Consider the following 15,876-nt stretch of genomic DNA (forward strand, 5'->3'; position numbering starts at 1 on the left):
GGTGACAATCAAAGATTCCCACCCTCTTCCCAGAGTCGACGACCATTGATGCTTTGTCGGGCTCTGCTTGGTTTTCCACAATGGACCTTCAACATGGCTACTGGCAAGTTGAGCTGGAGGAGAAAGACCGTGAAAAGACAGCATTCACAACAGGCAGTGGACTTCATCATTTCAAAGTGATGCCGATGGGACTCACTAATGCTCCAGCCACATGCCAGCGCTTAGTGGAAATGGTACTGCGTGGCCTTCCATGGAAAACCTGCCTAGTCTATTTAGATGATGTCCTCATTTACAGCCGCTCTTTCAGTGAACATCTCCAGCACCTGGAAGAAATCCTCTCCAGATTCAAGTCAAGTGGCTTGAAACTAAATCCATCAAAATGCTGTTTTGCTAGAGATCAGGTGCAATTTTTGGGCCATGTTGTATCCAAAAATGGAATGCAGCCAGACCCCAAAAATGTGAAAAGTGTTCAAGACTGGCCTACTCCACGCTGAGCAACAGAAGTAAGAGCATTTGTGGGACTTTGTTCTTATTAGCGCAAGTTTATCAGGAACTTTGCACATCACAGTGTCTCACTGCATGCACTCACTGAGAATAATGCACCTTTCTGCTGGACTTCTCACTGTCAGGATGCATTCACTTACTTAAAAACATGCACTCTCAAACCCTCCAGTGGTTTCATTCCCCGATTTCACATTACCTTTCTCCCTCTACACCGACGCATCAGGCTCTGCTATTGGTGCTGTGCTGGCTCAAAAACAGGGACATCAGGAAAAAGTGATTGCCTATGCTAGCCATGTTCTCACAAAAGCAGAAAGAAAATGGTCAATCTATGATAGAGAACTCTGGTCTATTGTCTGTGCAGTACGACATTTTCGCCACTACCTGTACAAGCAGCCCTTTGTTATTGTAACAGATCACAAACCTCTTTTGGGTCTCAGAAAAATACCCATTGATAATGACAGAACCAGTCGTCATGCACGCTGGGCTCTTGAACTTGATCCTTTTGAATGGACTGTGATTCACAAGGATGGCTACCGCCACCTTAACGCAGACGCAATGTCACGTCGCCCTGCTGACACCAGACCAACAGAGCAGAACACCTCCTGCACTGCTCCTGCCAGTCCACACCCTGACAATAGACACTCAAGTCCTGTAAGTTCTGTACATCACCACAGCTCCTGCAATACTGATCCAGAACCAGTTTCCTGTAACCAGACTAAACCACAGCCTTCTAGTCTAGCTTTGCAGTATGCTACGCAGTCTGTCTCTTCCACATTCATGCTTCAGCTCCCTGAAGAAGATCTTAAATGGGAACAACAACAAGATTCTGTACTGTCTGAGGTTATTAGCTGGAAAACTAAAGGTCAGAAACCACCCTACTGGTGCCTGAAAAAACGCACACCTGCTGAGAAAACACTTTGGCAAGAGTACCACAGACTTAACTTTCATAATGGTTTACTCTGTCGTGAAGTTTTCAACCCACCCACTAAGTCAGTGCTGCATCAAGTGGTTGTCCCCCAAGCCTTAAAAGACACTGTCTTACAACTGCTGCATGGAAATCCAGTAACTGGTCATTTGTCTGCAGATAAAGTCCTGAAACGTGCGCAGCAACTGTGTTACTGGCCATTCATGTCACGTGACATCAAGATGTGGTGCAAACAATGTACTCCATGTGATGCAAGACGGAGTCCCATACCTCATCTGAGGGCTCCAATGAACACAATTGTTGCTACTGAACCATTCCAAAAGGTCGCAGCTGACATACTTGAGCTCCCCATTACAAGTCGTGGCAACAGGTATGTGCTTGTTGTTCAGGATTACTTCTCCAAGTATGTTAACCTGTATGCTATTCCGGACCAGCGCTCCACAACAGTTGCAAAATTTCTGTTTGAAAATTTCATCTGTGAGCATGGCATCCCAGAAATGTGCATACAGATCAAGGACGTCAGTTTGAGTCAGACTTAGTAAAACACCTATGTCAACTGCTGGGCATCAAAAAAACACGGACCAGCCCATATCATCCTCAGTGTGACGGCATGATTGAGAGATTCAACAGAACACTTATTGATCAGTTAGCCAAGACACCTCTCCAGCAGCCTGGTGAATGGGATGACTGCCTCAACCAAGTTGCTTTGGCTTACAATACCAGCCCTCACTCTACAACAGGTTTCACTCCATTCTTCCTCACACACGGTCATGAAGCCAGAATGCCTGCCAACGTGCTGTTACCAAATAACACGCCATCTTCATCTACTCCAGGATCTCCTGCTGACTATGTTGCACAGTTGAATCAGAAACTTCAATCAGCCTTTGGCTCTGCTGTATGGAACAGAGACTGCGCCCACAACCAGCAGAAGCAACAGTATGACAAAAGTGTCAGGCACACACCCTATGCTTCTGGAGACCTTGTGTGGTTAAATGACCCCACTACATCAAACAAAAACTCTCTCCTCACTGGAAAGGCCCCTTTGAAATATTGGAGTGCCTCGGCTCTGATGTGGATTCTCCTGGAGTGACATACAGGATTCATTATCTCCTGGATCCGTCTGACAAGTCCCAGATTGTCCATTACAACCGGCTCAGACCATACAATGCACCTGTACCGGATCGTGGACATAAGACACCTGATTGTGACTCATCTTTGCAGCCCCAACTTCCTAGCTTGACTGCATTGTCAGGTGCTTTGCCTTTGAAACCGTCAACCTCTGCAGCAAAGACAGGCTACCACAAATCCGGCCGCAGCGGTGCTCCCCCACTGGCCCCTCAGATTTGCCAGCCCCAGACTCAACCTCAACCTGAGCCTCATTCCCACTCTCCCCTGTCACCTTCTCCTTGGACTCAGTGTTTGACTGCTCCCTCTTCTGGTCGTGGTAGGGCACGCCAGTCTGGCACTGCTCTCTCTGCTACTCCTGGTCAAGGTTCCAGTTCTTCGCTGCGTCCCAGCAGACGCCAAGTTAAACCTCCCAGATACCTTGTGGACTATGTTCTTAAGTGAGACAGTTGCATTGTTTTTTTGTTTGTTTTTTTTTGGGGGGGGGGGCTAGTTACTTATTTCTCCATAATGTCTGAAACGAGGACGTTTCTTTTGTGGGAGAGGGAGGAAATGTAAAGTTTAGAAGTTAAGTTATATTTAATTCATCCTTTTTTCTTTTTTTTTTCATTTAAATTTTTATTGAACTTTTAAGAAACATACAAACATACAAACAAATAAGTACAGGTTCAAGATATACATGTTTTCTTTTGTGTGTTTTGGTGCTGACATCTTCTCACATACAAAAAGGAGAGATTATGAAATCCAAACAAACATGACACATAAGGAATCTACATGAGAAGAAACCGAGTCCACCAAATAGATGATACAAGGTGCTGCATTTAGTCTCCGGTCTGTTTTGTGTAACTCCAAAAAAGTTCCCAAGAGCTCATCCCATCTTCCTCTTTGCCTTTCAATCTACAGAGCATAGCTTCATAGGATGCTGTCTCCACCATTGCACCCAGCCACTCCCTCAGAGTAGGAGACATGGCCGTCTTCCAATGTCTTAGAGTCACTCTGGAAGCTGTAATCAGGCCCACCATGATAACAGAAAATGTTCCTTTAGATATATTTGGTAACTGAGACCTGTCCCCTAGAAGACACATAACAGGAGTCAAGGGGACTGCTGAACCACACCATTCACTCAGGAAGTCCACAACTTCTACCCAGAATGGAGCCACTAATGTACATTCCCATATACAGTGCAAAAAAGTTCCCAGTCCTGTTTTACATTTCCAACACTTACTGTCATTCAACAATTTCATTCTATGTAGTCTCACAGGAGTGTGATAATATCTGTGCATAATCTTGTACTGTGTGAACTTCCCTCGCGCCTCTTTTACATATTTCCCACAGCCTGCCAACATGTCCAGCCATTTCTCCTGAGCAATATTTGTCCTCAAGTCCCTCTGCCATAGCAACTTCACACTAGTGCACTCCTCACTTACTGAAAAATTTGTTGATTTATAAAATTGTGAAGCTGTACAGCGTTCCAGTGGCATATTCATATAGTCCATAATAGAATTCTCTGAGGAGTTACTAATTTGAGATTTTACACAATCCCTGATTTGTAAATATTTCCAAAAATGTTGTTTCCCTTCAAGTTTAAAATGACTAATTAATTCCTCATAAGACATAAATTGTCCATTTTTGTATAGATCTCCTATTGTACATATACCTCTTGAATGCCACTGCTTCCAGTACACCGACACTTTACCAACATGAATAGCAGGATTAAACCATAGTGAAGCGTATGACTGTACATGTTGTGAAACCTTATACATTCCATGTGCCCTGGCCCATACTTCCCTAGAGTGGACTAGCACTGGACTTTTTATGTCCCTGCGCTGAGATAGTATCTCCTTTACACTGAATGGTGAACATAACTCACTCAATATCCATCCAGTCTAGTCTGTTATCTGTCGGTTTCCAATATTTGGCCAATTTAGCCATTTCAAAAGATATGGCATATAACCTCGGGTCTGGTAAACCCAATCCCCCTTTTTCCCTAGGAGTACAAAGTTTACTTAGTTTAATCCAAGCTTTTTTCCCTTCCCATAAAAACTGTCTGACCACATCATCATATTTCTTAAAAATAGCAGGTGGTATTGTGATAGGCAACATCATTACTAAATAATTGAATTGAGGAGCTACTATCATTTTGATAATATTAATTTTTCCCCACAGCGTAAGTTTAATCTTTACCCATTTCTCCAGATTTGTTTTAATTTTTTGTAATAAAGGGTTAAAGTTTAACCAAGGCAGCTCTCCCAGATCTTGACTGAGTTTAATCCCGAGATACTTGATGCCTTTAGGTACCCACTTAAATTTTTCCACCATATAAGGGAGACATAATGGAGTCAATGGCATTGCCTCAGATTTATTCCAATTAACTGTATAACCCGACAGTTAAGAGAAGGACTAAACAGTTTCCATCAAGCATGACAGGGATGTCTCAGGGTCTGTCACCACAGCTAGGATATCATCTGCAAATAACAACAGTTTGTGTTGTTGGCCACCACACTCAATTCCCTTGATACCTGTATTCTTCCTAATACCAACAGCCAGAGTTTCTAAAAAAATTATGAACAATAGGGGGCTTAAGGAGCACCCTTGACGGGTTCCTCTGGAAAGGCGAAAAAAGGGCGATATTACTCCATTAGTTATTACTGCTGCCTTTGGTTCTTTATATAATATCTTTACCCATTGAGAAAAACAGGGACCAAATCCAAAATGTGACAGAGCAGAAAAAAGAAAGCCCCATTCTACCTTGTCAAAAGCCTTCTCGGCGTCTAAAGAGATGGCGGCTATAGGGACATTTTTAGAATGGGCAAGCCACATCAAATGTATTAATTTCCTCATGTTATCTGTGGAAGATCTATTCTTCATGAAGCCAGCTTGGTTTCCATGTATAATGACGGGCAAAACTTGTTGAAGACGTAGAGCCAACACTTTGGTCAATATTTTAGAGTCCACATTAAGCAAGCTTATTGGTCTAAAATTAGCTGGGTCTGTTATGTCTCCACCTTTTTTCGGGATCAGGGATATTAGAGCTTCATTAAATGTTGGTGGTACATGGCCTTTCTCAAAAGCCTCCTGATATACCTTAACCAGCACTGGGGCCAGGATGTCTATGTATTCTTTATAATACTCTGCAGGAAATCCATCATTACCTGGAGATTTCCCAGTATTCATCAATGATACCGCTTTCCTTATTTCTCCTTCAGTTATAGGAGACTCTAACTTCTCTGCTTGATCTATGTCAAGTTTGGGCATATCAATATTGGAGAAAAACAGTTCCTGCTCCCTTTGGTTATCATCACAGGATACTGTTGATGTATATAAGAGTTTCTCATAATAGTGTTGAAATGTCTTGTTTATGTCTGTTGCTGAGGTTACCAATTTATCCCCTTGTTTAATCGCTGAAATTATACTTGTGGAGTCTTTTCCTTTCACTTGTCTGGCTAATATCTTACCCGTTTTCTCCCCACCCTCATAGAGATTAGTTTTTAATCTATATAAGGAGTATTCTACTTTTTTATTGTAGATTTCGTGCAGCTGAAACTTAAGCTTACAAATTTCCTGATATTTAGATGCTGAAAATGTTTGTGCCAAATCATTTTCTTTTAATTTAATTTCACCTTCCAATTTTCTAATCTTATTTAGACTTTCTTTTTTCTTCAGAGCTGAGTGGGCTATTAGTTTCCCTCTCATATAGGCTTTTGAGGTTTCCCATACTGTTGCAATATTCTCTGTACTGCCTATGTTTAGCTCAAAGAAAGATTTCAAATCTTCACCTAGCAATGTCCTAAAGCCTTTATCCTGTAATAAGGAGGTATTCATTCTCCATCTGGTGTTCTTACCCATATCCAGTCCTGCAATCATACACCGCTGCATGGTCTGTAATGGCAATAGATCGTATATTACAACTACTTACACTATTAATTAAAGGGCTTGCAATTAAAAACATATCAATTCTAGAGTGTGATCTATGGCAATGAGAAAAAAAAGTATATTCCCTCTCCCGAGGATTAGTAAGTCTCCAGACATCTACAAGCGCCATATCCTCTTTTAACATGTGTATTGCTTCCCTATCTTTTGTCATCAGTGGACCCTTAAGCCGACTTTTATCTAAGATAGGGTCCATCACTTGATTAAAGTCGCTTGCCAGTATTATTTGCCCATCCATTTCTCCTAGAACCTTATTCACCTCGTGAAAAAAGTGTGGGTCCCCTTTATTTGGTGCATAAATGTTGCACAGTATCACCTGTATACCTTCTATTATTGCTTGCACACATATCATTCGTCCCTCTGTCTTTAACCTCTTTAAGCAACACAAAATGTATGTTTCTATTGACCAAAATCATTACCCCATTGCGTGAACTTGAAAGTGAGCTATAAAAAATATGTCTGACACAACCTGTTTTAAATTTTTCTGCTTCCCCCTCATTTAGGTGGGTTTCCTGTATGAAAACTATGTCTGCCTTATTAGTCTTCAAATATGATAGAACTTTACGCCTTTTGACTGGATTACCACTCCCATTAATATTCCAAGACATATACTTAATACTTCTCCTTGTCATAATTGTTCAGATATCTTTCCATAGTCATGTCTACAACACTGTGTATGATCAAGATGTCTACACCGACTGATATCCTTCTTAGAAGCCCTGTACTTTACAAAACATGAACACATAAGCTGGAAAAAGAACATTTCCAATACAAAACAGGAAAAAAGAAAAGGAAACCAAAATTCAAGCCAGACAACGTCTGACAGTCCTGAAGCTGTCATGTGTGCGGCTTTAAATGTCCAACAAGGAAAAAAAGTCGACATCCTTCCCATACGAAGCCACGTTTTTCTTTTGCCGCACTTATCACTTTATCTCTCGCAGACTGTCTCAGGAACCTGATGAGCACCGGTCTCGGCGGTCGCTCTGGGTCCGGCCTAGGTGCTAGCAGGCGATGTGCTCGCTCAATTTCAAACTCAGCAGCGTCAGCCCGAATCCCCAGTCCCTCTTCTAAATTTTTTTGAACACAGCTCAACAATGTCCCATTGGTCCCAAATGTCTCCTTCAGACCTACCAGCCTCACGTTGTTCCTTTTGCTGTGATTTTCCATAGCTTGAATGCGCACCCACATCACCTCCATTAGCTTACTTTTCTTGTCCTCATCAGTGATGGCCTGCTCTGTAGCTTCCTCCAGGCGCACGATGCGTGTCTCGGCTTCCGACAATCTCTCCTGCATAGCCTGCACTGTTGTTTTCAACTCAGTAGTCGTCTCCTTAATTGTCGAGACATCCGTCGCGACGCTCGACAGTGTTGTGCTCATTTTAGTAATTTCTGTGAACAAACTGTCGAGGGAGGGAGATGGGTCACCTGCCGTGCCTTCCTCATGCTGGGGGCTTAGCCGGGTCGCCCTGCGGTCTATGCCCTTAAAATACTTCGACGACGACATTTTGCCTATTTTCTGTTGTTTCGTTTCAATAAAACAACACCAACCCTATTCTCTTAAAGGCGGAGGTAAATCTTAATCAAATGCGAGCCTCTATTTTGAAATAATTCACGATTTTACATGTCGGGGAGCGGAGATATTTAATTCATCCTTGAGTTAATTTATTAAAAGAATGTGTTAGTTATTATTTACATATGTTCATGTTGAAATCTTTTCACTAGTGCAGTGTTTAATGTACCTCTTGTGTTACCGTACATTTACCTCAGTTAGGTCCTTCTAGCTTCTGATTGGTTGGTTCAGTCACATGAGAGGGAGAACAAGGAAGTGTTGTTGTTGTTGTAAAGTGAAGCGCGGAACGAAAAATAAAAAGTGCTGTATGAGGAAATTATCCGTCTCCATCCTGCTTTTTCTTATCATTAAGAGTGAGAAAACTACCACACACCGAACCCTCACGTTACACTGCTGTGTAAACTTTTCATTAAATCAGTTCATGAGAGATACATATATACCCACGAGTAACTGATCCAAACCAACTGTGTGATTTGTTCAGTTCCAACCAGACAAAAAATGGAAGCACAGAAATAGTACATATTAACAGGGTGTGTGATATCACTGTGTTTGTGTTGTTCCCATAACATTATTAGGGTAGTCACGATTTCGGTTTTTTATCGAAATCGATCGAAATTACGTCATGGTCTTGAGCATCGAAGTCAAAGAGATTATGTTGTTAAGAAATGTTTTAAATTTTACAATGTAGTGTGGTACATTGCTAACAAAGGTCAGATATTATATTGCATAAAAGTCTAGTCTAAAAATGGCATAGCAACCTGTGCTTTAAAAAAAATAAATGTTAAAATCGAGAATTGAATCGAACCGTGACCTTAGAATTGAAAATGTAATCAATCGAGGATTTGGAGAATCGTGACACCCCTAAACATTATAGTGTCCACAGCACTGTGTCAGCCCTGGAGAAAGGTCTAGCTGCACCAGTTCTCTTTCTGGTGAATGGGGAAAACACGCTTTGGCTCGTTTGCATGTCTTCAAACCATTCACAATCACATCTGAAACTTTCACACAGAGGACAATGCGGAGAATCGGTGCAGGATTCCTGCACTGAAAGGGCAATGTGAATGGGGCTACGGTGTCCCTGCAAAATGGTGTCAGGCGAAACTTGGTTTGCATGTTGGGAGGTAAGCCTTGGCATTAACATGACTAAATCCCCACAAAAGAAAAGGTTGACAGCTGCTAGCTTGTTTAAGTTGGAGCTGTTAGCGACCAGGTTAGTGTCAGAGAAAGCTGCCAGTTCCAGTGTGTGTAGGTAGTTAGCTTGGAGCTGGTTGTTGTTGTGATAGCGGCAGAAGGGAGGAAAGGTGCCCAGTGAGGGGGTTTAAACTTTATAACAGGCTACGTCAGCTAAATCAGAAGAGCATAATTAATGTTGTTCCAGGACCATCGTTGCAACTGACCAATGACCAACTGACCAATCACGCTGTTGTGATGTCATAGCTTTGTGGTACTGTTGGTGTTGTCTCTGGAACATCAGAATTAATGTTGCTCTGAGACCATCTGCTCTACTTAATAATAAGTGTATAAATAGGTAACATGTCAGCTTAAAATGTAGAAAGACAAACTCACAAAAACTGAACCTGTGAGGGAGAATCTGTAGGAGCAGTCCAGACGACAACAACCTCCGTCTGTCTTACATCACTTGTATGGCTCACTGCAGAACCCTGGAGACACACACACACACACACACAATACACACACACACGCCACAACCAAACATCATGGTACTTTCTCACTACTACTAACGATGTATGTTTGTGTTGTAGTGAACGTTTGTGTGTGTGTGTGTGTGAACACCTGGTGCTTATTACAGGTGAGCAGCTGAGTCCCCTGCAGATCGGTCAGGGTGAAGGTGCCAACAGCAGACTCTGAGCTCTGATTGCCTGCATCTCTGGCCTTAAGCAGGAAGCCCTCAAAATATGATGTTCCCGATAGGATGACTGGTAAAAGAAGAGGAAAACACATTCATGTTGGCTGTAAATGATTTACCGACTGAGCTTGTGGACAGAGACCTGTTTTTGTGACCACGTTTAATCTCCAACAGTCTCAGATGTCTTTGGTTGATTGGTTAGTTTGTTCAAATTGTTATTCACATTTAATTCCTATTTATAACAAATGCAGATGATGTTGCTCACGTCTTACAGTAAACTGTTGTTGCTGATAGAAAGTGACTTTGATTATACTGAATGTATGGATTCTATTTTAGGATGGATTTCTTTAACAGTTGGATAAAAATGTGCACATTATATCTTTAACATTAGGGGCTTTTATCACAGCACCGTGTTTCACTGATATGCCGGTATTGGAAGAATTGGCTTTGAAAATTTCAACAAATCTTGATGAATCACTTCTCAGAGTGGTTACCTTCGATCCGATCTGTGGGACTGAAGGTGGTGGTGTTGGTTTCCAAGCTGTAAGGGCTCGGAGTGGTCTCTCCAGAGCCACGATGGTGGGGCTCCATGCTGCCACAGACTTTGGTGACCTTGCCGTTGGCATAGCAGCCTGACGGCACCCAGCAACACACCAAGACAGAGATAAAGAGAAGACAACACACATCCACAGGAGACATCTGCAGCAGAGAGGTGGAAGAAAATAAATGTTTCAGGTCCAGTTCTGTGGCTGGTTCGGATGAGTTTTATTCACTGCGCTGTGGAGACAGAAGTTCACAACAATGCTATAGAATTCTCTCTGACCCCGGTGAGTTTCTGTCCAGGATTACAGGTTCACAGGAAACAATAGGCTGAACAAAAGGTGTGGGCTGGGCTTAGCCGACTCTCTAGAGAAGGGAAAAAGACACTGAAACTAGCAGCATCCAAAGAGTGTATCCTGTGTCAGCAACTGGGGAAAGGTCTTCCTGAAGACTCAACCAAAACGCCTGTGTGACAATACTGCTGAAAACTGTCCACATTTTTAGGTCAACACAGGCATCCTGACAGATGAGGTCGGCATCATGTCATGTTAGTGTGAGCAGCCAGCTGAGGAAAATAGCTCACGTCATCGTGCCTTCAACTGAAGTAGCAGACATGGGAGACTTCTCATGGCCACAACAAACATCACCTGACCTGCTGTCACAAACTGCTGCTGCCAAAACGGCTGCAAATCAGGAGTTAGTTAGAAAACAGCTTATTAACAAGAACACAGTAAAATTAGATAAATTAAAGGATAAGTTCACCCAAAAATTAAAATTCAGTCATTATGTCTTTATCCCCAATGCTGATGGAAAGTCGGATGAGACTTTTCTGGAGCTAAAATCAAACAAAAAAGCAACCCAACAAAATAAAATTAAAGGGGTCCATACAGCTCGTCAGCATAATCTTTGATTTGAAAAGATGTTATTACCCTCAACACTCAGTAGAGACACTGCATGCTCAATGCTGTAAAAATAGTCACCTGACTTGCTGTCAGCATGAGGGTGAATAGGTAAAGACTGAATTTTCATGGGCGAACTGTTCCCTCAAGATGATGTTCTAGTGTAGCACACTACAATGCACATGGGTGGCTGAAGAAGAGGTTGAGTCCCCCTGTGAGTTTGACGTTATCTTGACAAAGCTCTCACACTTGTCACTAGTATTTACAGCCTGTCTTCTGTGTCTCACTGTTATCTACATGGCTCAGAGTGTGTATTTCACATGAAGTCTTCAGTCTGCATACTGCTGCACAAGACATACTTCACCACGTACATACAGTGTGTGTTTGGTTACACTCCTGTAGTATATAAAAATAAAAACCACAATATTTTGAGGAAATTAATGAATACGATGTTATTTATAATTCTAGAGAGACTGAGCCAGCACTTCCTACCTCACTGCACACCACACTAACCGTGTCTCCCTTCACCCCCTCTGACACACATCCAGAAACACTTCTCAGCACTTGTGCCTCAGTGACCCTGCACAGTTTTCAGTCAATAGACGTTTCCTTTAGATTCTAATCACTGCAATACATATTTAATGATGACTCTTGAAATGAAGTGGACTCACCTCTCTGCTGCGGTCAAAGGAAAAGCTGTTTTAACTCTGCCAAAGAGTTTCCAAGCATGACTATATACACCATCAAACATGTATCAGGAAGTGCCCCTTCAACTGTTCCAATGTCCTTTGTCCAATGTGTGTGTGTGTGTCTGTGTCTGTCTGTGTCTGTGTGTGTGTGTGTGTGTGTGTGTGTGTGTGTGTGTGTCTGTGTCTGTGTCTGTGTGTCTGTGTGTGTGTGTGTGTGTGTGTGTGTGTGTGTGTGTGTTGCACGTGGCAGTATTGCAGCAGTTTTACAACCTGATGGATCTGATGGATGGACTCTTGGAACATCCTGATAGGACTTCTCTCTCTGGGGCAGAGTGTTTTCATTATACATTATTTCATTCATAACACTGTACATATTACTGTACATAATACTGTACATAACACTGTAAATATTACTGTACATAATACTGTACATAACACTGCACATAACACTGTACATAATACTGTACATAACACTACATATTACTGTACATAACACTGTACATATTACTGTACATACTACTGTACATAACACTGTACATATTACTGTACATAACACTGTACATAATACTGTAAATAACACTGTACATATTACTGTACATAACACTGTACATAACACTGTACATATTACCGTACATATTACTGTACATATCACTGTACATAATACTGTACATAACACTGTACATAATACTGTACATAACTTTGGGTTATTTAGATAACCCCGGTTCTCTGAGTAATATGAGTGAGATGTCTCACTATGGGATGCACGCCTCGCTGCAGACCTCAGAAGCATTAATCTCATTACGCCAATCCTGATTGGCTGGTGAACGTGTCCGTCCGCCTCAGGTAGTCCCATCTACCTTTAATAGTGCATGCGGACGGCACCACGTAATTCAAGATAAGAACCTCTTCTCACTCACTTCAAACCCTGACTTGTGTAGGCCAAAGCAATTGCCTCCACCACCCAGTGGGATAGGCGCTGCTTTGTGATAGGTTTTCCCTTATGAGGATTACCCCAGGAGACAAACAGCCTGAAGCCCTTTGTCCTATCCATGTAAGTGCGCACCACACGGACTGGACACAACGCATGCGACCGCTGCTCTCCTGGTGAAGCAGCAAAGGCCACAAGGTCAATAGGAGAACATGAGCCTACCACCTTAGGCACAAAAGCCGGGTTGGGCTTCAAAATCATCCTCACATCCCCCGGGAAGAGCTGAGCGCATGACAGATGCACCGAAAGCGCATGGATGTCACTAACCCGTTTAGCCGAAGCCAGAGCCAATAACAACACTGTCTTGGGAGACACATGTTTCAAGTCTGTTCCCTCCAGTGGCTCAAAGGGATGGCCTTTAAGCCCATCCAGAACCACAGCCAGATCCCATGGTGGTACCAGTGGTCTGGACACGGGGAGAAGCCTGCATGCTCCCTTCATAAAACAGCAAACCAGCAGGTGCTGGCTTCGCTGTTTGCTCCCCAGACCCCACGTGACAGGCGGTGATAACTGCCAAGTACACTTTAACCGTGGAGAAGGCTTTTCGTTTGTCAATCAGGTTCTGTAAGAATGACAATATCACCCCTACTGGACACTGAAAGGGAATGTGGCCGTTTCTGTGACACCACCCCTCAAACACTCTCCACTTACAGTCATACAGAGACCTAGTGGAGGAGGCTCGAGCACTTTTATAGTGGAAATCACATGCTGTGAGAGTCCCATAGCTGACAGATTGAGCCACTCAGGGGCCAAGCCCACAGCGGCATGCGTTCTGGGTGCGGGTGGAAGACCACCCCTCCCCCCTGCGATAGCAGGTCCCTGCACAGTGGGAGTGCACAGCAACCGATATATCTCCGCCAGCCAGTGCATCGCAGGCCAATGCAGAGCTACCAAAATCAGTGCTTGGCCGTGCTCCCTCACTCTGGACAGAGTGGGGGGTATCAAGGCCAGGGGAGGGAACGCGTAAAGAAGCTCGGCCAGGCGTGCGCTAGTGCGTGTACGCCGAGGGGAGCATCCATGCTGCGCAGAGAGTAAAACAGCGCGCACTGCACGTTTTCTCTCGATGCGAACAGATCCACCGTGGTCCAACCGTAATGGGCCCATATCTGTTCCACAATCTCTAGGTGTAGAGTCCACTCCCCGTATACTGGCGTGCCCCTGGACAACAGGCCCACGCCCGTGTTCAGGGCTCCCGGGATGTGCGTCGCTCTCAGGGAGAGGAGATGACCGCAGCTCAGTTTGCGTGCCAGCATGTACAACCAACGGGAGCGTAACCCCCCCTGACAGTTGATATTATATTATTAGTTGGTATTGTCCGTCCTCACCAGGACATGATGAACCATGAGAGACAGAAGAAAATGTTTTTAGGGAGAGGAACACTGCTGACAGTTCCAGAAAATTTTTGTGAGACCGCTGGACGTCCACACTCCAGTGGCCCCTCACTCGTGAATTCCGCCCAGACCCGTCAGGCTGGCGTCCGTAGTGACCACTTTCCTGGACAGGACGGAGCCCATGGCCACCCCGTGTGTCAGAAAGGACGGGACTCGCCAGTGGCGCAGTGCCCTGACACACCCCAGTGTGACCAGCACTCTCCGTGCGTCAGAGCTGACTGAAAACGATCAGACTTCGATGGCAGGCTGGGGCTCCGGGAGGACACCACTGACAGCCGGGGGCTGCAACGAGTTGGCGGGAGGCATGTATTGGAGGCATGCGAAGCAGACCCATCGCTTCACAGTCGAGGGACGAGGCTCCGGGAATCGTGTTCCTGCTGCTGTAAGGGCAGTCTCTCCATGAGCGTGCCACCTCATCCAGTAGCTCTGGGAAGAAGTTGCTTCATCGCACTCTTGGCCAAGGGCAATTTGTTCCCCTCGTGGCGGGATCTGGTGGTCTCAGCTATGACAGCGGGCCAGGGGATGGCCAGCCGGGCAGCGGTGCGTTTGCACACGTTGAGCATGTCCGAGCTGGGGAGGGGAGTAGCTGGTGTGCTACTCTCATCTCCATCCCGAGAGGCTGCGCAGCCCAGGCCAGAGTGATGAAGCAGAAAAAGAAAAAATATCCAAGGCTAGTAGGGCCCGGCGACAGAAGCTAAATAAGATCTGTCTGTGGACAGTTTAGCTAGCTAGCCCTGGACGAGAGATATGCTCTGAGTGAGAAGAGGTGTTTGAATGATGTGGTGCCATCCGCGTGCGCTATTTAAGGTAGACGGGACTACCTGAGGCTGACGGACACGTTTACCAGCCCATCAGGATTGGCGTAATGAGATTAATGCTTCTGAGGTCTGCAGCAAGGCGTGCATCCCATAGTGAGACATCGAGCGAAATATTATGAAAGAGAACACTGTACATAATACTGTACATCTGAAGGAGCAGGATTTATCTGAAGTATGTAAATTGACTGTTCTTTCTTGTTTGTTTGTTTGTTTTAAAAAGTTCCAGTGTAAGGAACTTTGTGGAGCTGTTGTGTACATGATAAAGGAAACACAACATTTTAAACAGAGAAGTCACATTTACTGGGAAAACAGTTTGAGACCACATTGTGATCACTGATGTGGTTTGTGTTGACCTAAAGAAAGGACAGTGTATGATAAGACATTAATAAAACCCTTGTTTCAAGGATGTTGTCTTTGATTTGTGCTGACTGTGCAGGACACCACATCCTGTGTTCTGTTGGCATCAGTGGACGAGTGTAGCCTCTGACACTGCCTACCTACCTACCTCTACCTAAGGCTGTGTTGCTTTACAGTGTCTAAAGTGAAAAAACAATATGGAGCCACATCTTTCAGCGTAAACATCAGAGCAAGCCACATGTTTCAGTGTAACATCAGAACAAGCCACATGTTT

At 44.0% G+C, this 15,876-nt stretch overlaps 1 protein-coding gene across 3 annotated transcripts in view; it reads right to left on the reverse strand.

Annotated features, from left to right (window-relative positions):
• The window catches only part of frrs1a (ferric-chelate reductase 1a), a 43,200-nt gene that overhangs the window by 16,741 nt on the left and 10,583 nt on the right, over positions 1–15,876 (reverse strand). For all 3 annotated transcript variants that reach the window (XM_084368532.1, XM_084368530.1, XM_084368531.1), the window contains exons 2-4: positions 10,415–10,619; positions 9,848–9,990; positions 9,620–9,714 (exon numbers count right to left, since the gene is read on the reverse strand). In XM_084368532.1, the coding sequence (XP_084224658.1) occupies positions 9,620–9,714; positions 9,848–9,990; positions 10,415–10,619 (443 nt within the window). The remainder of the gene's footprint in view (positions 1–9,619; positions 9,715–9,847; positions 9,991–10,414; positions 10,620–15,876) is intronic.

The sequence above is a fragment of the Pagrus pagrus genome (assembly GCF_965226575.1).
Source record: "Pagrus pagrus genome assembly, chromosome: 12".
Classification (NCBI taxonomy): domain Eukaryota; kingdom Metazoa; phylum Chordata; class Actinopteri; order Spariformes; family Sparidae; genus Pagrus; species Pagrus pagrus.